Source organism: Schistocerca nitens, chromosome 3 (genome assembly GCF_023898315.1).
Source record: "Schistocerca nitens isolate TAMUIC-IGC-003100 chromosome 3, iqSchNite1.1, whole genome shotgun sequence".
Classification (NCBI taxonomy): Eukaryota; Metazoa; Arthropoda; class Insecta; order Orthoptera; family Acrididae; genus Schistocerca; species Schistocerca nitens.
The window spans coordinates 61,534,318-61,558,871 of NC_064616.1; the positions used below are offsets into that span (position 1 = coordinate 61,534,318).

General features: G+C 44.2%; 1 protein-coding gene across 4 annotated transcripts in view; it reads right to left on the bottom strand.

The window, feature by feature from the left end:
- Positions 1–24,554, bottom strand: part of LOC126248024 (ecdysone 20-monooxygenase) — a 200,917-nt gene that overhangs the window by 65,018 nt on the left and 111,345 nt on the right. For all 4 annotated transcript variants that reach the window (XM_049948620.1, XM_049948619.1, XM_049948617.1 and 1 more), the window contains one exon: positions 3,156–3,354. In XM_049948620.1, the coding sequence (XP_049804577.1) occupies positions 3,156–3,354 (199 nt within the window). The remainder of the gene's footprint in view (positions 1–3,155; positions 3,355–24,554) is intronic.

The window sequence follows — 24,554 nt, forward strand, 5'->3', positions numbered from 1 at the left end:
CTGATGGACAAGCGCGGTAATGACATGTACGACTGCGTTAGGTTTTCAGTCATTTGGCCTAGAGCAGTAGTTCCCAACCTGGCCGTATTTGCCTCGCGAGGGGTACAATGTCATTTTACGAGGAGTAAAAGCAAAAGGGTTGACTTGTGTTTTGACCACGAAAATAATTTATTTTTAAAAGATCACTATTACAGTCACTATTTCGTGAGAATGTAATATTGATTAAATAAGTTACCAATAATGACGTTTTTTTAGAATACTGGTTTTAACATGTGACACAAAGTGGTAGAGCTTACAGCTCGTGAAACGACTGTATGAACATTTTTCTCACATAGTCTACCCAATACAGATATTGAGAAATATACATTACATGTACTTAAATATGGCATGAAAATGCCTTCTCCGAGTTGCAGGTAGTTACCGCAATAGACGAGAAATTGTTCCGTGATTATCTTCGCAAGAATAAACAAACAAATTGGCAATACAACACAACAGTAACTATTTAATGGATACTACACTGCTGCAGTGCCTACACTGTATTGCTGTAATTTTTTAACTATTAGTGGCAGTGGTCAAATACAAAACATTGGCAGCCTGAAGTCCTTCAGTTTATGCCACTTGAGAAGTTAGGAGTCCAACAATCGAGTGATTTACAAGCAATAGTCCTACGTATAGTGCAGCTCGGTTGGTTTTAAATGGGGCTACGGAGTCTGAGTAAAGATAGTGTCGCTACAGAGAGGAGTGCTGCAAAGGCAGCATGCTTTATAACAAGTGTCTGCCCTCAAAACGGATAGCAGGCTTACTTTTCTGAGAGGAGTTGCAGGTAGCACTCGCCATGCACTGAAAATTAGTTCATCCTTCTATAAAAAAAGAATGTTAGAAATAAACAATACCAATTTTCTCACTGCTTCATTAGTTCATGGTTTAATATAACACCTACGAAAACTAAATATCATTTGTCTTTCATCATTTTAAAAAAGAAAGTGTTCAAACAAATTTTTTGTTTTCATTCCAAAGTTTAATTATGCGCTATGTTGGTGATGGTGGAGGTACTGGGAGGGGCGGGAAACCAGCTAATATCTGACTACACTCTGGGATAATAGTCTTAGGAAGGTTGAGAACCGCATTCATAGAGTTTGCCACGCAATTTCAGTCGGAAGTAATTCGCAGAGGCGAGCTGGAACCTGTAGACCCATTATGTCCTGATGCTGCATGTACTCATCCACCACAACTACCGTGGGGTTGAAGATTATCTCTCTCCAGACCAAAATTACCTAGGTACAGGATTTTCTGGGTCGGCTCACGGTCGACAAATTTGCCTCGCGAAGCAGTGAGCACCTCTGTCCACGTCGATTATTGCACGCACGCTAAGCGGTCTAGTACTGGAGTACCACATACAGCACGTGTTATTTGTTGCCGCGCCACTTTTTAGTCGGCATATTGCTGCCCGGATGCTACGTGTTTTCGTGGTTTTAGATGATTCATTAACTTAAAGAGCAAGAAGAGACAGTTATGGTGTCCCGGATGGATATTTGACTCTGCAACGAAGTGTGAGGGTATCTAGAATGAACATTTCACTCTATAGCGAAGTATTTAGTGTTTTCAAACTTCTGTAGGCAAAAACTATCACGGAACCCGCAACCTAGTCTTTTGTGGACAATGCTCATACCATTGAGCAATCCGAGCACGACAGCTTAACTTCTGCCAGTACGTCTCTCCTGAATATGTTCTCACGATATCCTTTCTTCCCGGAATTCCTGTATGTAGGTGAGCGTTGGTGAATTTTGGGAAGTAGGAGAGAGACAGTGCAAGGTGGTTCACGAGATGTGCCTGGAGAGCTCAATGGTAACAGCAACTCTCCTGGTCCGGCAAACAGTTTTAAGCTGTATGTATAGTTAGGGCACGTTAGTTAGGACATATTTTAGGAATAGAGCACAGCAGATTATCGTAAAAGGCACCGTAATAAAGGATAAGCACAGGGTTTTCCCGTAATTATAAAAATGTAATGCTAAGGAAGTATCCTAGAGCCGCGCGAGGTAGCTGAGCGATCTGATACGTTTTGTCACGGTCCGCGCGGATTCCCCCATCGGAGGTTCGAGTCCTCCCTCGGCCGTGGGTGTGTGTGTCGTTCTTAGCGTAAGTTAGTTTAAGTTAGATTAAGTATTGTGTAAGCTTAGGGACCGATGACCTCAGTAGTTTGGTCCCATAAGACCTTATCACAAATTTCCAATTACTATCTTAGATGCCGGCCGGTGTGGCCGAGGGGTTCTAGACGCTTCAGTGTGGAACCGTACGATCGCTACGGTCGCCGGTTCGAATCCTGCCTCGGGCATGGATGTGTGTGATGTCCTTAGGTTAGTTAGGTTTAAGTAGTTCTAAGTTCTAGGGGACTGATGACCTCAGATGTTAAGTCCCATAGTGATCAGAACCATTTGAACTATCCTAGATGCAGCCATGCGGGTTGTTGGAAAGGGTACTTAAACTCACACAGTTATTTATGGATACACTCCCACATCTGTTCCGTTTGTTGGTCGTGGAATGTTTAGGTGATACCCAATTACTTTCCACATCTTTGCCAAAATCTCTTCCTCACCGCCTCAGCAGCATATTGTATTCGTGCCGTAAGAATCTGCACATCGCGAACTGGTGAACTGAAGGCCACATAAAACTTCAAGAGGGATTATACCTGGAGAACGTCTATCTGTCCAGAAAGGGTTCATCCGAGAACTGGTGAGCAAATAACCCCCCCCCCCCCCCCCGGGCGCTCCATCCCCTTGTTGCAAAACTACCCGTGGCCATAATTAGAACTGTAACCACAAAAACATCGTGTGTTAAGCTAGCTGTATCTAGTATAGTTACTTCCTTAGAAATAAATTTTTACAGTCATAGAAAGACTTTAAGCACGCCCCGTACTTACCCCTAGGAAGACGAAAAGGAAGACCACGGGCGTTAAGTTGCGTGGAAGTTATAAAAAACCGTGCGTGAAAATGCACTTAAGAAGGAGTGAGATTCAGGACGACTATGATCCGGGATGCGGAACAGCTTCTGGAACCGTACCAGACTCCAGTACTATTCAAACTCAAATGCCAAGTACCGGGTGGACACGGTCGCTACCCGCTTTGGATAACAGCAGCGTTAGGAGTGGGTGTACTCACTCGTTGACGATTCCCACGGAAGCGTAGCGGTCGGGCCTGGAGCGGCGGTACGTGCTGACGATCTCTGTGGGCGGGCGCAGCGGCGCGCGGCTTTGCGAGCGCAGCACCTTCTCGATGTCCGCGCCGCTCCTCAGGCTCACCACGGGGTGCTTCCACACAGCCTCCTCCCGCACTATGTCTCCGTATCTCTCGAACATGTCTGCAAACAAAATATTCGCGTACGGAAATTTTAATCCTAAACGTCACCCTAACACCGTAAGCAAAAGTAGAGAGCCACGAGTAAAGTATCGTATCGATGGTAGGCAATGAAAACCTCGTAACTCCATTTTGTTAAATTTTACAGGAGAAGCAAAACCGGTTTTTAAAAAATGTACAAAGTGATACGGATAATGTTGTTACATGTATAACTAAACAGTAGAAGTCTAGTTTTTGACAGATCAGAGAAATCCATGCACTTTCAAATCTCTCGTCGATAATGGAGTTAGTGGGTACTGGAATAATGAGGTTTCACAGATAGCTGGAGTCACGAGGTTTTCATCGACATTCTGATTAAGAAAAAGCTAGTGCCTTCAGCTGGGCCCTAGGCAGATCAGTCTGCGGACCGGTGGCTGTAAAGGAACCAACCGAACAGGAACCCGACTTTACACTTGAAGATGACGAGTAGGAAGCTAGTCGAAACGTTGCGATAACACGACGCCGAGACTCGCCTGATAACCTGAGAATATTTCATCAATGAAATTCGCCGCGAAGTCTTGCATTCCCTCATAATACTAACACTTATACCGAATTTCAACTATAAATGTGGCCGCCTCCGTAGATAAGTGGTCATCTCGGCCTGCCATGTGAAGGACCTGGGTTCGATTCCCGGTAGTGTCAGGGATTTTTCCTTGGCGGCAGGAATGGTAGGCGATGCACTCAGCCTTGTGAGACCAACTGAGGAGGTCTCGACCGATTAAAAGCGGTTCAAAGGTCAAGAAACCTGACAAAGACCTGGATAACAGTGTCCTGACCACATTCCCCTCCACACCGCCATTTGCAGAGTATGATGCGGAGGGTGTCTAGGGCCAGAACGCGGAACTTTACAGTAAACATAATCAACTTAAAACTTTAAGTCACGTTTCAATGAAATTTCCAGTGTAACACTATATCGCACCGATCGACAAGATGATATAGGGTGAATCACTCCTTTCTTTCGTGAACGGTTCAAGACATGGGAACAAGGTTATAGGAAAATGATAGTAAGCAAAGGGGCACGTAATTTTGTTATATGGGTACTGTTCCTAACTCTTGTAAGAACAGAGATCACGACTCATTGCATTTATTGGATACTGAAAGATCTCCTGCCTGATATTTTAAACATGAGGTCGCACATAATAAAATTTTACATGTAATGCTACGTTGTTCCACATTACTGGCAAAACTTCTTTTGAGCAATGAAAAAAGGGTAGTAAAAATGGGTTACGAAGAAAATTAAATTAGTTGTGGGAAACAGAGTGTTAAAATAATAAATGTTAGTAATTTAGAAAAAATAATAGAATGATAGGTAAGAGATGCTCTGTAATTTTTCAACTGTTAAAACAAAATAAAACGTATAAATTATGTTTCGCGTTGCTATTCCAGGTGGGACGGCCTCGGCAGAAACATCGAGCTTGTCGCCCCTGAAGTAGCGTACAAAATTACATCTTCTAACATTACTGAATGAAGTACATCATGAGTGACACTGTGTGTATTTGTTTCTACTGTTTAAGAACTAGTACCACTTATTATATGTTGTGGATTGGCAAGACAGCCAATCCACTAGGAGGAAGCCGAAAGGCACGCGTTTAAGCTCACGCAGGCTGGCGTGAGGTCTGGAACAGGACACGGAAATGAGAATAGCCAAAAACGTACGTAGCTGCTGGAATACTTAACTTTAATCCATAATTGGTGAACATCGCTCTTGACGGTACATGTTTTACAGCATCAATAGTAACTAGTAATGGCGCCTTGCTAGGTCGTAGCAAATGATGTAGCTGAAGGCTAGGCTAACTACCGTCTCGGCAAATGAGAGCGTAATTTGTCAGTGAACCATCGCTAGCAAAGTCGGCTGTACAACTGGGGCGAGTGCTAGGACGTCTCTCTAGACCTGCCGTGTGGCGGTGCTCGGTCTGCAATCACTGATATTGGCGACACGCGGGTCCGACGTATACTACCGGACCGCGGCCGATTTAAAGGCTACCACCTAGCAAGTGTGGTGTCTGGCGGTGACACCACATTGTATCTTTTAAGTGTTTATGTAGGGCATACCTATTGCACTGTTTGTTACTATAACTAGAAGTAGCTCTACATGTTGTATATGTGTTGTTCTGTCGTATGTTTGTGTGCATGACCACGGCTATAGGCGGGAGGGAAGCCACAGATGATGTTCAAAAAACATACTACTCGCAGCCGCAGATGACTTGAATCTCATGAAATGCTGCGAAAATAGCCAATTTTTCGTGTTGGGGAATCAGTCGAAGCTAAATCAGGTCTGTGCAGAGGATATTCAAACAAATATAATTTGAAACATGTGAAGAGCGCTCTAATTTTTGTGGCGATGTGCGAACAAACAATGAAGTGCATCAAACAATACGTTCTAACTAAATCTAACACATCTTTTATTTTTAACTGCTTTTGTAACCTTAGAAAATATGATAAACAAAGAGTTAAAATACGATAACATACGAACGAGTTTACACTATTCACAGGTAGATGGCGTATACAACTTCCCTCCCTCGTGTTAACTGACGACTGTGCCGACGGGAAAGACATCCGACCACAAAGTTAAAATTAAAAACAAAAGAAGCCAAATCATGGAACAGCAGACTTCAGACGACGTGATAAAACATAAGAAAGAGGAGGAACTGGCACCCATTAATTTTTTTGCTTCGTACCATAAAAGGAAGCCTTTTCTGTCTCGAAGGACAGCGGCTGTAACCTCCTCTGAAGAAAATTTCTGGTGGCATTTTATAGCCTTCCGAGTAGCGAACTGATGTGAGCTCATGAATACATTACGTTTCTCACGACTTCCACATATGGAACACATGTCTCATCTCCCGTAACAATGTGCTCGGGAGAACAATAACCTTCGTTTGCGTACTATAGCGTCCCGTAGTGTCTTACAGTTATCAGGAGGAAATTGAGACATTCAACGACAAAAAATCTTTCGGTCACCGAAGGTGCTAGTTACCATTTCATACAGAAAAAAAACACTATCAATAAAAGTTCATTGATGGCTAAAAACTATCGTCCACTCCTTACCAAATCGTAGACCTGCGGGCACCAATAACTCAGAGTACTGGCACTCATAACATTCTCTCCACAAAGTGCTATAATTTCACAGCGAATGTATTTTTTAAATTTGTCGCTAAGAAAGACTTCTTTTAGCGATCGCTTCTGGAACTGAAAGGATTAGCCAGCAGGGTTGCGGATGCGATTCAGAATGCTTATTGCACAAGAAACAACGACATAGCGATCTTCTTTCTCACAAATGAATGTGTGCTGGCCTAAGCTACATTAGATGTACATTACATGTTATTGCGTATCCTCTTTCCAGCGCGTCCTGGAAACGGAATTTAATGTCAGAGTTTGCCAGGTATATAAATGGTTTGATAAATAATTTCGATGCCTCTCTGACGCTGTTAACACAGGACATTGCTGTACCCATAAATGTTTTTTAGTTCCTGATGTAAAAAAAAACTGCTAATGTTGAATAAAAGCAAATATGACGAAATTTTCAAAAACTAAACAATTTTTCAAATACTTGAAAGTTATATGATCGTGACTACGGGCTAGTATCAGCAGTTATCATCGTTTTCAGCAGCCACATCACACGATCTAGACGTCATTCAGTCGGGTGTTGATAGGTGTTCGCGTATATCTGCGGCCGAACTGTCAGTAGAACTACCACAGCTGCTGAAGCGTCGGTGACATTACTGTCACACAGACAATACTTCGCTTGAAGAGGTCCCATAGCTGTTGAAATGGATTAAGATCACTGTCCAGGTAATTATTTTGAATTTCTGCTCGTGTTCTTCCGGATGTTTGCGAAAAACTCTAGACGTTTGGCGAGGTGCGTTATACTGTTGGAGGATAATCTTACTGTGCATGTGAATGAGATTGTTGACTACGGATTCAAAATGAAATCCATCAGGAATGTTGCGCTCAGCGATTACGTCATAGAAATTGCCATGTAGACGTTTCCCAGCTAGTAAAGGGACCCACACTCCCTTGTGTTCTTAGCGTTGGTTGCAGACCGGTCGTTTTACATATTTCTTCTGACATGCCTACGTGTATCCGCTGTATTAAGCATATATATAATACGGCTCACAAGCCCAGCATCCATACTGAAAATTAAAAAAAAATCGTAGGATCGCTTTTCTGTCAGTCAGCTGATATTAGCATAGGCGCGGAAACCATCCATCTGCTTCGGAGTCTCTTCGTTCGTCTGTTGTAGTAGACACTAGTCTGTTTACCCACTGGCTTATGTGGGCCGTGAGATGTTCAACTATACAGATGCGGTTGGCCTTCATGTAGAGTGCTAGTCGATGTTCACCTCAGACGTTCATGCCATTAGGACCTCCGCCATATCCACAGCCATTATTCACTGATGTGACATTAGTCCAGTCACGTACATTTTCACAGCAGAAGTATTTTATCAAGTCAAAAATTTTCCCATTTCAAAAAGGCTATCACACATATCGCGAAAACCTAGTGTTATCACTTTGAACACGTCGCTTCGTTTACGCATGGCGGCAATAAGCGATAGACGTACAGACAGCACATGAGCCCCCTAATACCGGCTGTCTCAAAACTTTATGGTCAACATTACGCAGACGGTAGAGGCTCTTATAATGAGACCTTTCGGACTGGGCCTGTTTGATCTTCTTCATACAATGCGTAACAAAACATGTGAAACGCCCAGAAGACATGGTCGGATGTCAATATAACTTCGCACATGTGCGCACCATCGGCGGGTATGGGAATGATTAGAGTTACAATTCTCTGTGCCAGGTAGAAAGGCCACTGGAGTGTATTAGTGATGGTCATGTTTAGTGTTGTTACCAGATCTGGCAGGGAATAATTATATTTCACAGGTCTAGTGCCACAGGGCCAAATGTAGGAGCAAATCTCATAGTCATGGGACGTGTCAGTACATGAAATTATAACAGAAAAGTAATAACAGATGAAATAAAATGTTTATGAATCCTAAAAAGACGTCAAAAAAAATGGCTCTGAGCACTATGGGACTCAACTGCTGTGGTCATAAGTCCCCTAGAACTTAGAACTACTTGAACCTAACTAACCTAAGGACAGCACACAACACCCAGCCATCACGAGGCAGAGAAAATCCCTGACCCCGCCGGGAATCGAACCCGGGAACCCGGGCGTGGGAAGCGAGAACGCTACCGCACGACCACGAGATGCGGGCAAAAAGACGTCAAGTTATAAGTTCAGGTAAACGCAATCAACAATATAAGACAGCAATTGGCTTGATTTTCATGGAACTCCTCGAGAAAATAGGAGTGAACCATGAGAAAGCTCTTCAGTTTAGATTTGAAAGCGCGTGGACTACTGGTAAGATTTTTTAATTCTTGTGGTAGCTCATTCAAAATGGATACAGCAGAATAATGCACGCCTTTCTGCTCAAGAGTGAAGGCAGTGCGATCCAAATGCAGATTGAATTCCTGCCTAGTATTAACTGAGCGAAAGCTGCTAATTCTTGGGAATAAGCTGGTATTGTTAACAAGCGAACTGTTTGAACAGTGGCCCTGCTGGCTTTGAACACAGCCTCACCATTTGGTAACAAACATTGTACCACGGGAGGGACCAGAGCTGCCAAAATGGTCACATAATCCTTGACAGTAATGCGACCTTGCAGAATAAGCATCGGGTGCTCACATCATCACCGACCCCTCGCCATGTTTCTCTCTTTCGATGTAAAGTCGGCCAGAAGTTCGAAACAATTTGAGAAAGGACTCATCCGACCACATAACATTCGTCCATTTCTCCATAGTACAGGTTTTATGGCATCACCACCACTTTTTCCTGTTGCCGGCATTTGCATCACTGATGAGTGGCTCTGTAATTCAAGTTCACCCTGCAGTTCCCTGCTTAAAGAGCTCCCTTCATGTTGTTTTGGTGCAGACAGGGTTCGCGACTGCGACATTCAGTTCCGCAGTCCTTTTACAACTATCGTCCTCTTATTTTTCCTCATAGACCTCTTCGATCACCTTCCGTCACGATCACTCAACACACACTTTTGTCTGAGTTGTTACTTAGCTGAAAATGTTTTCCTGCTTTCCCTGTGTGAGGTAAAAATTTTCGATGCGGTGCCTCTGGAAACACCAAACAGTTTGGCTCCCTCGGTTACGAAAACACCCACCATATGCTCGAATGCACTTAGCTCCGATATAATGCACTCACAACCACACTTAACTCTAGAATGAAATTTTCATTTCACTCTGGAGCGGAGTGTGCGCTGATATGAAGCTTCCAGGCAGATTAAAACTGTTTGCTGGTCCGAGACTCGAACTCAGGACGGTAGAGCACTTGCCCGCGAAAGGAAAAGGTCCATAATTCGAGACTCGGTCCGGTACACAGTTTTAATTTGCCAGGAAGTTATACTTAACTCTGTTCTGACCACAACTGACATCTGAAATGTTTTGAGAACATTGCACAGCTACAGTTCGCGGTTAAATACAAGAGTGCAACCTGCAGGCTTAGCTACGATCTGCAGTTATGTTCAAGTATACGTCTCTCGCTGTATTTCCATATTTTGTCCTCCTCCTGTATCTCTATGAACGGTCTGAGCGATGTTTAGGTACTTCCGCGGCCAGCAAGATATCCACACCTGGCCTCAGTATGTGTGCAATCAGCCCCTGTGTCAGTATCGAGGACATCAATGATCAGTCACAACTATTACGGGACAGTTTGCCCTAGGAGAGGATACAACAGCTTTACGACACCCTTCAAATGAATCAGGGCATGCAACCAACCACAGAGGGTGCACGGTCATACAGATGAATGGGCTGATACTACCAGGTTCTCTGTAAATTTGACTCGATTTTGTAATTACTGAAATAACATCACCTACTCTTTCAACCTGTTAAGTTTTATTTCGTTTCCTGCTCCCGTTCTGTGTGCTTCGCTTTTTTTGTCAGGAAGTGTCAATTCGATATTTACATAAAAGTAAAGAATATTTGGTTCATGGTGTGGGTTCCTGAAGTCATGTCCTGGCTCATGAACCACGGGCAACGTATGAGTGGCCAAGTAAGTGGTCCCGACAGTCGGGATACCAGTTACTTTGGAATAAGGCTGGGCATCTCGGACATATTCTGAGTCGTGGTCACCTTTGTGCTCATACGGCAAAGACTACCAAATCCACCGGTTAGTCCCTCAGCCGTTAGGGGTAAAACCCAATGGGACTCGGGGCAAGTAAGGCTAGCAACCTGCTTCCCTGGTACTTTAAATATGATGCTGGCAACAATCAGAGCAAAATGCCTCGGACCTTTGGAGGTGACGGAGTCCCACCTCTAACTGACAAACCAGGGACTCCTAAGATACTACTTGGCAAACAAATGCTAATGAGATGGGGAGCTATTAATATCAATGGGGGCTACTCTGGGAAGAAGGTAGAGCTGGCAGAGGCTGCAAGTACGATGGGGCTGGACGTTTTAGCTGTTAGTGACATTCGGGTAAGGGGTGAGAAAGAAGAGGAAGTGGGAGAATACAAGGTCTACCTGTCAGGAGTCAAAGCAGGAATAGCACAATGGGGTGTAGGGCTTTACATCAGGAAAGAAATGGAACCCAGCGTAGTTGCAATAAGGTATGTAAACGAACGACTGATGTGGATAGATTTGACAGTGTGTAGCGAGAAAATTAGGATAGTGTCAGTATATTCGCATTGTGAAGGTACAGACCAAGATAAGATGGATAGTTTTTTTGAGGCACTCAGTGATGTAGTTGTTAGAGTAAAGGACAAGAACAGTGTTCTGCTCATGGGTGATTTTAACGCCAGGATTGGAAATCGAACAGAAGGGTATGAAAAGGTTATGGGTAAATTTGGAGAAGATATGGAGGCCAACAGGAACGGGAAACAACTCTTGGATTTTTGTGCCAGTATGGGCTTAGTAGTCACAAACTCCTTTTTTAAACATAAGAACATTCACCGGTATACTTGAGAAGGCAGGGGAACCAGATCTGTCATTGACTATGTAATAACAGATCAGGAATTCAGGAAGGCTGTGAGGGACACACGTGTATTCAGGGGATTCTTTGATGACACTGATCATTATTTAATCTGCAGTGAAATTGGGATTGTGAGGCCGAAAGTGCAGTAGGTCAGGTCCATATGTAGGAGGATAAGAGTGGAGAAACTTCAGGATAAGGAAATCAGGCATAAGTACATAACAGCGATCTCAGAAAGGTACCAGTTAGTTGAATGTAGTCAATTACAGTCATTGGAAAAGGAATGGACAAGGTACAGGGACGCAGTACTAGAAGTGCCTAAAGAATGTCTTGGAACAGTAGTGTGTAAAGGTAGGATGAAGCAAACAGCTTGGTGGAATGACACAGTCAAGGCAGCCTGTAAAAGGAAAAAGAAGGCGTATCAAAAATGGCTACATACTAGAACTCAGGTAGACAGAGAAAGTTATGTTGAAGAAAGAAACAAAGCCAAACAGATAATTGCAGCATCCAAGAAGAAATCTTGGGAAGACTTTGGAAACAGGTTGGAGACTATGGGTCAAGCTGCTGGAAAACCATTCTGGAGTGTAATTAGCAGTCTTCGAAAGGGAGGTAAGAAGGAAATGAGAAGTATGTTGGACAGGTCAGGAAAACTGCTGGTGAATCCTGTGGATGCCTTGGGCAGATGGAGGGAATATTTTGAAGAGTTGCTCAATGTAGGTGAAAATACGATCAGTAATGTTTCAGATTTCGAGGTAGAATGGGATAGGAATGATGATGGAAATAGGATCACATTTGAGGAAGTGGAGAAAATGGTCAATAGATTGCAGTGCAATAAAGTAGCTGTGGTGGATGAAATTAAGTCGGAACTCATCAAATACAGTGGAATGTCAGGATAATTGAATTGGCCTGGGAGTCGGGACAGGTTCCATCAGACTGGACAAAAGCAGTAATCACACCAATCTTTAAACATGGAAACAGAAAAGCTTATAACAACTACAGAGGTATCTCTTTAATCAGCGTTGTGGGTAAAATCTTCTCAGGTATTGTTGAAAGGAAACTGCGAGTATTAGTTGAGGACCAATTGGATGAAAATCAGTGTGGGTTTAGGCCTCTTAGCGGTTGTCAGGACCAGATCTTTAGCTTACGGCAAATAATGGAGAAGTGTTATGAGTGGAACAAGGAATTGTATCTATGCTTTATAGATCTAGAAAAGGCATATGACCGGGTTCCTAGGAGGAAGTTATTGTCTGTTCTACGAGATTATGGAATAGGAGGCAAACTTTCGCAAGCAATTAAAGGTCTTTACATGGACAGTCAGGCAGCAGTTAGAGTTGACGGTAAATTGAGTTCATGGTTCAGAGTAGTTTCAGGGGTAAGACAAGGCTGCAACCTGTCTCCGCTGTTGTTCATATTATTTATAGATCGTATGTTGAAAACAATAGACTGGCTCGGTGAGATTAAGATATGTGAACACAAAATAAGCAGTCTTGCATATGCGGATGACTTAGTTGTGATGGCAGCAAAGTAATATTTCAGAGCTAGATCAGAAATGTAAGGACTATGGTATGGAGATTAGCATCTCCAAAACGAAAGTAATGTCAGTGGGAAAGAAATACACTCCTGGAAATTGAAATAAGAACACCGTGAATTCATTGCCCCAGGAAGGGGAAACTTTATTGACACATTCCTGGGGTCAGATACATCACATGATCACACTGACAGAATCACAGGCACATAGACACAGGCAACAGAGCATGCACAATGTCGGCACTAGTACAGTGTATATCCACCTTTCGCAGCAATGCAGGCTGCTATTGTCCCATGGAGACGATCGTAGAGATGCTGGATGTAGTCCTGTGGAACGGCTTGCCATGCCATTTCCACCTGGCGCCTCAGTTGGACCAGCGTTCGTGCTGGACGTGCAGACCGCGTGAGACGACGCTTCATTCAGTCCCAAACATGCTCAATGGGGGACAGATCCGGAGATCTTGCTGGCCAGGGTAGTTGACTTACACCTTCTAGAGCACGTTGGGTGGCACGGGATACATGCGGACGTGCATTGTCCTGTTGGAACAGCAAGTTCCCTTGCCGGTCTAGGAATGGTAGAACGATGGGTTCGATGGCGGTTTGGATGTACCGTGCACTATTCAGTGTCCCCTTGACGATCACCAGTGGTGTACGGCCAGTGTAGGAGATCGCTCCCCACACCATGATGCCGGGTGTTGGCCCTGTGTGCCTCGGTCGTATGCAGTCCTGATTGTGGCGCTCACCTGCACGGCGCCAAACACGCATACGACCATCATTGGCACCAAGGCAGAAGCGACTCTCATCGCTGAAGACGACACGTCTCCATTCGTCCCTCCATTCACGCCTGTCGCGACACCACTGGAGGCGGGCTGCACGATGTTGGGGCGTGAGCGGAAGACGGCCTAACGGTGTGCGGGACCGTAGCCCAGCTTCATGGAGACGGTTGCGAATGGTCCTCGCCGATACCCCAGGAGCAACAGTGTCCCTAATTTGCTGGGAAGTGGCGGTGCGGTCCCCTACGGCACTGCGTAGGATCCTACGGTCTTGGCGTGCATCCGTGCGTCGCTGCGGTCCGGTCCCAGGTCGACGGGCACGTGCACCTTCCGCCGACCACTGGCGACAACATCGATGTACTGTGGAGACCTCACGCCCCACGTGTTGAGCAATTCGGCGGTACGTCCACCCGGCCTCCCGCATGCCCACTATACGCCCTCGCTCAAAGTCCGTCAACTGCACATACGGTTCACGTCCACGCTGTCGCGGCATGCTACCAGTGTTAAAGACTGCGATGGAGCTCCGTATGCCACGGCAAACTGGCTGACACTGACGGCGGCGGTGCACAAATGCTGCGCAGCTAGCGCCATTCGACGGCCAACACCGCGGTTCCTGGTGTGTCCGCTGTGCCGTGCGTGTGATCATTGCTTGTACAGCCCTCTCGCAGTGTCCGGAGCAAGTATGGTGGGTCTGACACACCGGTGTCAATGTGTTCTTTTTTCCATTTCCAGGAGTGTATAAACGGATTGAGTGCCAAATAGGAGGAACAAAGTTAGAACAAGATGACGGTTTCAAGTACTTAGGATGCATATTCTCACAGGATGGCAACATATTGAAAGAACTGGAAGCGAGATGTAGCAAAGCTAATGCAGTGAGCGCTCAGCTACGATCTACCCTCTTCTGCAAGAAGGAAGTCAGTACCAAGACTAAGTTATGTGTGCACCGTTCAATCTTTCGACCAACTTTGTTGCATGGGAGCGAAAGATGGGTGAATTCAGGTTACCTTATCAACAAGGTTGAGGTTACGGATATGAAAGTAGCTAGGATGATTGCAGGTAATAGTAGATGGGAACAATGGCAGGAGGGTGTCCACTGAAGTGTTTGCAAAGGTGCCAACACCGTGTTGCTAGAGGAGGCCGAAATGCACGCGTTTAATTACACGCAGACTGGCGTGAGGTCTGGAACAGGACAATGTCTTGAGAATTGCAAATAAAGTACGTAGATGATGTAATACTTAACTTTAATCCATAATTGGTGTACATCGCTCTTGACGGTACAGGTTTTATAATAAGCTCAATATAACTGGTAATGGCGCCTTGCTAGGTCGTAGCAAATGACGTAGCTGAAGGCTATGCTAACTATCGTCTCGGCAAATGAGAGCGTATTTGTCAGTGTAGCTTCGCTAGCAAAGTCGGCTGTACAACCGGGGCGAGTGCTAATAAGTCTCTCTAGACCTGCCGTGTGGCGGCGCTCGGTCTGCGATCACTGACAGTGGCGAATTCAGGTTACCTTATCAACAAGGTTGAGGTTACGGATATGAAAGTAGCTAGGATGATTGCAGGTAATAGTAGATGGGAACAATGGCAGGAGGGTGTCCACTGAAGTGTTTGCAAAGGTGCCAACACCGTGTTGCTAGAGGAGGCCGAAATGCACGCGTTTAATTACACGCAGACTGGCGTGAGGTCTGGAACAGGACAATGTCTTGAGAATTGCAAATAAAGTACGTAGATGATGTAATACTTAACTTTAATCCATAATTGGTGTACATCGCTGTTGACGGTACAGGTTTTATAATAAGCTCAATATAACTGGTAATGGTGCCTTGCTAGGTCGTAGCAAATGACGTAGCTGAAGGCTATGCTAACTATCGTCTCGGCAAATGAGAGCGTATTTGTCAGTGTAGCTTCGCTAGCAAAGTCGGCTGTACAACCGGGGCGAGTGCTAATAAGTCTCTCTAGACCTGCCGTGTGGCGGCGCTCGGTCTGCGATCACTGACAGTGGCGACACGCGGGTCCGACGTATACTAATGGACCGCGGCCGATTTAAAGGCTACCACCTAGCAAGTGTGGTGTCTGGCGGTGACACCACATCCACAATGAGGAAATCAAAGAAAAACTGGGAATGAACTCTATAGATGTAGCAGTCAGGGCGAACAGGCTTAGATGGTGGGGTCATGTTACACGCATGGGAGAAGCAAGGTTACCCAAGAGACTCATGGGTTCAGCAGTAGAGGGTAGGAGGAGTCGGGGCAGACCAAGGAGAAGGTACCTGCACTCGGTTAAGAATGATTTTGAAGTAATAGGTTTAACATCAGAAGAGGCACCAATGTTAGCACTGAATAGGGGATCATGGAGGAATTTTATAAGGGGGGCTATGCTCCAGACTGAACGCTGAAAGGCATAATCAGTCTTTAATGATGATGATGATGATGATGACGAGTAAAGAATATACGCTGAGATGCCAGAGAAACTGGTACAGGCATGAGTGTTCAAATACAGAGATACGTAAGCGGGCCGCTGTTCAAAAATGGTTCAAATGGCTCTGAGCACTATGCGACTTAACTTCTGAGGTCATCAGTCGCCTAGAACTTAGAACTAATTAAACCTAACTAACCTAAGGACATCACACACATCCATTCCCGAGGCAGGATTCGAACCTGCGACCGTAGCGGTCGCTCGGTTCCAGACTGTAGCGCCTAGAACCGCACGGCCACTCCGGACGGCAGGGCCGCTGTGGTCGAGCGGTTCTAGGCGCTTCAGTCCGGAGCCGCGCTACTGCTACGGTCGCAGGTTCGAATTCTGCCTCGGGCGTGGATGTGTGTGATGTCCTTAGGTTAGTTAGGTTTAAGTAGTTCTAAGTCTAGGGGACTGATGACCTCAGATGTTACGTCCCATAGTGCTTAGAGCCATTTGAACCATTTGAACAGCCAGATTATGACGCTGCGATCGACAACGCCTGTATAAGACAACAAGTTTCTGGCGCAGTTTTGAGGTCGGTTACTGCTACTACAATGGCAGGTTATCAAGATTTAAGTGAGTTTGAAGTGGTGTTATTGTCGGCGCACGAGCAATAGGACACAGCATCTCCGAGGTAGCGATGAAGTGGGAATTTTCCCGTACGACCATTGTACGAGTGTACCATGAATATAAGGAATCCGGTAAAACATCAAATCTCCGACACCACTGTGGCCGGAAAAAGATCCTGCAAGGAGGGGACCGCCGCGCTGTGCGGTCTCAGGCGTCTTGTCATGGTCCGCGCGTATCCCCCCGTCGGAGGTTCGAGTCCACACTCGGGCATGGGTGTGTGTGTTGTCCATGGCGTAAGTTTAAGTTAGAATCAGTAGTGTGTAAGATTGGGGACCGATGACCTAAGCAGTTTGGTCCCATAAGATCTTACCACAAATTTACAAGGACGGGACCAACGACGTCTGAAGAGCATCGTTCAACGTGACATGAGTGCAACTCTTCCGCAAATTGCATCAGATTTCAGTGCTGGGCCAACAAGTGTCAGTGTCCAAACCATTGAACGAAACATCATCGATATGGGCTTTCGGAGTCGAAGGCCCACTACTGTACCCTTGACGACTGCACGACACAAAGCTTTACACCTCGCCTGGGCCCATAAACGCCGACTTTGGACTGTTGACGACTGGAATCATGTTGCCTGATCGGACGAGTCTCCTTTCAAATTGTATCGAGCGGATGGATGTGTATGGGCATGGAGATAACCTGATGAATCCATGGACCCTGCATCTCAGCATGGGACTGTTTAAGTTAGTGGAGGCTCTGTAATGGTGTGGGGCGTGTGCAGGTGGTGTGATGTGGGGCCACTAATAGGTGACACGTACCGTAAGCATCCTGTCTGATCATCTCCATCCATTCATGTCCATTGTGCATTCCGACGGACTTGGGCAATTCCAGCAGGACAATGTGACACACCACACTTCCAGAATTGCTACATAATGGCTCCAGGAACACTCTTCTGAGTTTATAAACACTTCCGCTGGACACAAAACTCCCCAGACATGAACATTATTGTGCATATCTGAGATGCCTTGCAACGCCCTGTTCAGAAGAGATCTCCACCCCCTCGCACTCATACGGATTTATTGAAATTTCTGCAGGATTCATGGTGTCAGTTCCCTCCAGTACTACTTCAGACATTAGTCGAGTCCATGCCAAGTCGTGTTGCGGCGCTCCTGCGTGTTCGCGGGGGCCCTACACAATATTAGGCAAGTGTACCAGCTTCTTTGGCTCTTCAGTGTATACACGCTACTAGCAACATTCGAACCAGCTACCCTCCGATTACATCCCTATTATGCTCCGCATTAACCTACCGACGAATATGTTAATAACCAATAACACGAGGGCTATTAGGAAATCCATCTCGAAATGGCAGCCACAATGACAATCCGATGAAGCTTTGCATAGATGTGTCGGACAGTGTCTCTAGTATGCCCGTTGATCGCGTTACGTCACTCTGTTCAGTTCTGAGTGCACAGTGAGCACTTAAAGTTTCCTAGAAAGTAGTGTCTCCCGTCAAGTTAGAGTACTGTGAGAGATTTAGAGTGATTTCATGCAACCCACACAACGTAACTGTCATGCATTTATTTCTTCACGACAATTATAGGCCGCACACTGCAGAAGCAATGAGGTTGCTGCTGCAGAGTTTTCGATGGGAAGTCTGATATTCAACTCTGCTCTCACGAACCGCTGGCTATGAAGGCAACATTTTCGCACAGAAAACAAGCTGCAGATCAGCGTAAAGAATTGGCAGAAAGCACAGGAGGTTGCGTTCTATACCGAGGGTATTGGAATGTTGGTACAAAGTTACGACGAATGTCTGAGTCCGGTCAGCGACTCTATAGAGAAGTAGCTAGAAGGTGTAGTTAACTGTTGCTAACAAAACATTTTTAATTTTCTCTGTGGACCTAACTTTCCGAATATCCCTCGTATTTTAAAGAGCGCTCAAAAATCTTCTAATCTTTTTTCGAGAACGTTTTAGAACTGTGTCGTATTGCTGAGGAAATGGATGTCCGCACACTGACCTTCAAGTTCTGTAAGTGTGGACAAACTCGAAGAGGACCAGTCTGTACGATCCCCTGGTCTTGAGATAAGGAAGGGTTCGAATACATCGATTCCGTATGGAGTCAAAATGGGTGATTTTGTGATAACCTATCAGTGGCGAGAGTTCCTGAGGGAGTTAAGTGTTTGTAAACTGCTTATGTTGCATAACAATAAGTGCCCGCCTCATCGACGTTGGTCGTGCTACTTTGAAAAACGATACAGTTTTCACTTATCCTCGGTGAAGTTTGGCACTGTTTGCAATCAGTATCTGTTTAGCCAAGATGTTGCTTTACTCGTTACGAAGTACTGCAGATATATATTTAACATGTGATTTAGCAGGCTGCACCGTCCACAGATACGAATGAATGTACAGAAATAAGTTTCGCAACGGGTCTCATACCATAGGAAAGAAAATTATACCAGTAGTTAAAAACTTACAAGAAACGTTGTCGTTCAAGACACCTGGTAAAATGTTTATGGTTCTCTGCAAAGAATTGCCGGCCGCGGTGGTCTCGCGGTTCTAGGCGCGCAGTCAGGAACCGTGCGACTGCTACGGTCGCAAGTTCGAATCCTGCCTCGGGCATGGATGTATGTGATGTCTTTAGGTTAGTTAGGTTTAAGTAGTTCTAAGTTCTAGGGGACTGATGACCACAGCAGTTGAGTCCCATAGTGCTCAGAGCCATTTGAACCATCTGCAAAGAATTTTTCATGCAACAGACTCTAAGGAGATGGTGTGAGATCGGTTCGGGGAAGATTAATGAGTAAGCACCCGTCAACTTGCTCATGAAATTCATACTGCGAAGACTACACAATGAACACTGCTATTACAGCCACACCCAACACGTCAACATATGCAAATAATTCCGCCAAATGATCTGAAATTACATCTCACTCTGTCAAGAGTTTATGTAGAAAGATATACATCTAGGCTGGTTGTAGTCAGTTTAAACAGCTGCCACAAACTTAAATTGTTGCCGTAACACGTAAGTTGCTTATGCCAATAGAGAAACTAAATATTTGAGCCTGAAAAACAATAGTAAGTGCCGACACAAACTTAATGTTCTTTCCTTCCCATTAATTCATTGTCTCAGTGCACTCAATCTGGAATTAACTATCTGCGTAGTTTTGACCCTAAGGGCTTGGTACACCCTGAACGCTCATTTAACGAGCGCGCCCCACGTGGTACACATCGTCAGCTAAGAGCAGCAGAACACACGTCTAGGAGGTGGTCGTAATATTGTGACTCGACAGCGCACATATTTGACTTCCTAATCTGCGATCTGTCCTTAGTAACACTCACGACTGTCAAATATTTAGGAGTTACCATCTGGACAGCCTCGAGATTAAACGAGCACATAAATCCAAAGTGGATGCAAGGTGAGATTCATTTAAGAATTCCTGGAAATTGTAACTGATCTACAAAGGAAATATTTTACTGAATTGTTCTCCGATATACTGTTAAATACTGTTTCTCTGCTTGGTGTCTTACCAGATAGAATTAACAGAAAATAAACGCACGATTTGACTTTTCTTAGTTGGAACGAAAATCTGAAATACGCGTATCAAACCACTTTTACATGCTGAAACAAACAGATTAATCTAAAAATTCGAACAATCGTCTGAGAAGTGACAGAAATATGGTAGTGTCCTGTACACACATATCGTACAATGTCATCTAGGATACGATTGGTGAAATTCTGGATGTTATTGACGCGTATTAAGTGATAAGATGATTTAGGGAGAAAATAACGTCGCACTTGAGGTTCTTTCGACGGTGAAAGGTAATAAGAGATAGAAAATTCTCATACAGATTATCGAGTGCAATACACACTTTTCTTTTATTTGCTTTTAAATTACTCGAGCTTTATGTGGCTTTTCACTAAAAGACGGAAGAAATTCATTGTAATTGTCGCCAAGTACACTAGTGACTTGTTGAAACGGAGTCACACACATACGGTAATGTTTTTCAGAACATCAGTGGTGTACACACAGCTCCTAAATGTGATGAAACTGTTAATATACTTTTTCTTTGCCGTTTCGCACACTCACTGCCCATTACAGTATCTAGCCTGCTGCATCTGGTGTCAAAATACTCTGCTTCGAAAGTTACATGTAAAGCTGCTTTCATTGAAGACCTCGCCTTTAATGTTTGAGATTTATAAGCAAAAAACTAAAGAATACAAAAAATTCATTGACAGCGTAGACAGTTTACCGTGATTGCAGCCTGTACTGGCCATACAAGCAGAAATTCTCGGACATGTGATGCACATTACACTACACGTATACTATCCTATTGTAAGCCTATTTAGCTCAAGAAATCAAACTACGATACTAAATAAAAAAGAAAGTTAATTATAAGCTATTTAGTCAATAGATGACACACTAAGGGTAACAGAGGATAGATACATAGTGAATTAAGTAATTCGTGAATGAGTTACCAGAAATTTAAGATTACAATAATTTTATTTTCCATCGCTATGACGGTACGAACAAAATGTCTTGAGAAGGCTATAGTGATTGATGATCGTGAGCTGAGATGAGGATCCATTTTTAAAAAATTTATAGTGCCGTGGTGTCAATGAAATTAACCTAGTTTTCTTTAAATGGCAATGTTAGGTCAAAATTTGATGCTAAACGATTTTTCATTTCACTTTATCCTTTTAAAATCGCTATCAGAAATGTTTCAAGTTAAAATACGCCGACTTGAGGATGGAGAAGTGAAAAAAAAGATTTAGTAGGAAATTTCGGTTATACATTTACATAGTATTTCACAAAAAGCACCCAGGACAATTTCACTGACACAACAGTGCCAAAAACGTACTTGAAACAGTCTGTATCGGCAGCTCATGCTCGTAAATACATTGCGACTACTTGGTGAGGCACTGTCTTTTGTAATACTTTCATGACGATGGAGAAGACAATTATTTAAATATGACGTCTGTATCGTCACTTGTAGGTGTTTTAGAAATTATTAATTATCAGATGGAATCACTGTCTTTACTAAAAAAACTTCGAAAGTTTAATGCCTTTTATAATGTATATAGCTTCAACACTAAACACAAGTATTGAAAAACAAGTTTATTCCTTGTTCCAGCATCAGATGGCTCTTACAATATGTCATGTTGGGGCCTCCTATTGTCTTCGTTAATTGTACGTGCCGTGGTGTACGTTCCTGAGCGATGTATGCAACAAACATTTCTGTTGTACTTCTTCAAAAATTTACAATTCACAAATAATTGTTTTAATAACAAACGTTCTAGGTTTTAGGGCACCACACACTATTTTCAACGATCACAAAACATGGCCCAATTTTACAGGACTAACGAAAACGAGGAAGAAAACAACAGTTACTTCCAAATATGCGTATTATCTTCAAATTTTTTCCTCTCTTCTCAACAAAGCAAATGTATTCAAAACTTAATGAGAATAAGCAGAGAAGACATAGCGTTTCCACTTTACTGCATCCAATTCGGTGGGAGACGATTGTCTCCAGTTTATCGAAAATTCTTTTAAACATCGATATACAAATTTAAAAATTTGAAAATGAAGAGTGAATATTACCTGACCAAAGTTTCACTCTGCATTAGAACATACCATCATGAAATGGACCTTACTGATAAGAAACATTCTACGCCGGATCGGAACTATAGCCGCATCTCCGCTTTCGTGGTCAACACTTTGCCGATGCGCTGTCACGGTAAGTCTAACAATCGCAGCCAGGGGTTAAATCTGTGAACAGCTCTCTCCTACACAGAGTTAAACTTTAGAAACTACACACACACAGTTTGGCACACGCTTTTATCAGATAGGAAGGTTCCAGCGACAAGATAGTTATAACAAGATGGCTATACAGGGTGGTTTTTTCCATCGTGTATAAACTCCACGGATTGATCGATGAGAGGATGCGGAAAAAAAGGTCTAATGAACTTATGTCCCGAAATGCATGGTTTCCATGCTAGACACCATATATTAACTCATACTTTTTTACAGTCTGCGGTCTAATACACGCTGTACCATGCAGCCATAATTACAATATGCATGGTTTCTTCCTAGAGGGTCGTACTGTTCCTCATACGTGATGCCCTAGCGCCATCTCCGGCTATAGTAATTGGTAATGTGTCCAATTCACGTCTCTCGAAAAATGGTTCAAATGGCTCTGAGCACTATGGGACTCAACTGCTGTGGTCATAAGTCCCCTAGAACTTAGAACTACTTAAACCTAACTAACCTAAGGACAGCACACAACACCCAGCCATCACGAGGCAGAGAAAATCCCTGACCCCGCCGGGAATCGAACCCGGGAACCCGGGCGTGGGAAGCGAGAACGCTACCGCACGACCACGAGATGCGGGCTACGTCTCTCGCTGACACATCTTGTAGTGGATGTGATACAGCGTTCTACACGATGGTTCCATATTCGAATCGAGAGCTTGCCGACATGGTTTTACTTACGGAAAGGAAAGTGGCAACGGGTAGCAGACTTGTAGCAGGAAACCTATCCCGCCGACAACAACCAAAGCATTCAATACTTTCAACGGTGTTTTGCCGTCTGTCTGAAATAGGTTCGTTGCACAAATCAGGAGATCATGAAGGACGTACCCGAAATGTTCGGACACCACTCTTGGAGGAAAATGTGATTAACACTGTGGAAGGCGACCGCCGTGTCTGTACCAGCCAGCTGGCCCTCCAGTACACGGAAAGCTAGACGACGGTGTGGAACATTCTCCATGACAATTGTTACTACCCTTACCACTTACAGCGTGTTCAGGGCTTACTAGCGACAGACTTTCCACAACGGGAGCAGTTTTCTCACTGGTTTCTTCACCAGGCAACCACGATTTCGAGATTTCTGTCATCCATTCTATTCACAGATAAGGCCAGCTTTACTCAGAAAGGGTGAAAGCATTTAGCGAGTTGCAACAAACTTTACACATAATATCAGACCTGCACGAAACTTTTTCTCGCTGATAGCCCCTGCAAAAAGATAAAGGGAAATATGTTTACCGTTCACTAGATTTCAGCTGTTCATGTAATAAAACTACTGCATGAGGCATGACGTTTTAATTTATTACTTCTTCACTACTGATTCTATTCGCAAAAAATTTTGCAGGCAGTATCCACATACACAACTGAACGTACTTCCAACATTGTGTCAGTATATGACACGCGCAAACTGTTGTGCAAAACTTAAGGACGAAAGGAACTTTCGGATGATGTGTCACTGCGAAGTAACATTGCTCGATGAAACTTGGACGATACATAGAAAGAATTGCTGCAGTATAGTACAGTACAAAAGGTAACTGAAGGAAATACAAAGTGAGGCGAACCGAATGACATTTTTTATTCAAAGAGACTTATTACTCTGAGGGCTCCGCGATTTATGACTTTTCCCTCAGCATTACAAAAGGTGGGAGGTGGTTCTTAATAGGGTGTGCCATCACCACGGGCTGTAATGGAACAGGCTGGCCACAAGGTTGGTAAATAGTTGTTGTGGTAGGACAGTCCTCTTCTCCAGCAGCGCGGTTGACAACTCCTGGAGGGTCGCTGGTGCATGTGCAAGTGCTGCCACACCTGGGATTTAAGTTGGGGAAGGACGGGCCGGTCCAATCGTCGAATATTCTCTCGTTCCAAGAGCTCCTCCATCTGTGCAGTTGGATGCGGTAGAAATGAAGTCAGGGCCGAATGCACCTTGTGCACAGTATAACACTCGGACCACCAAAACGCTCATGTTCGGCAATATTCGTGGGTGCATTACGTGTTCGCACCTCTAGTCATATGAGAGAACGTAATACGCACAGGAACACTGTCGAACAAATCGTTCTGG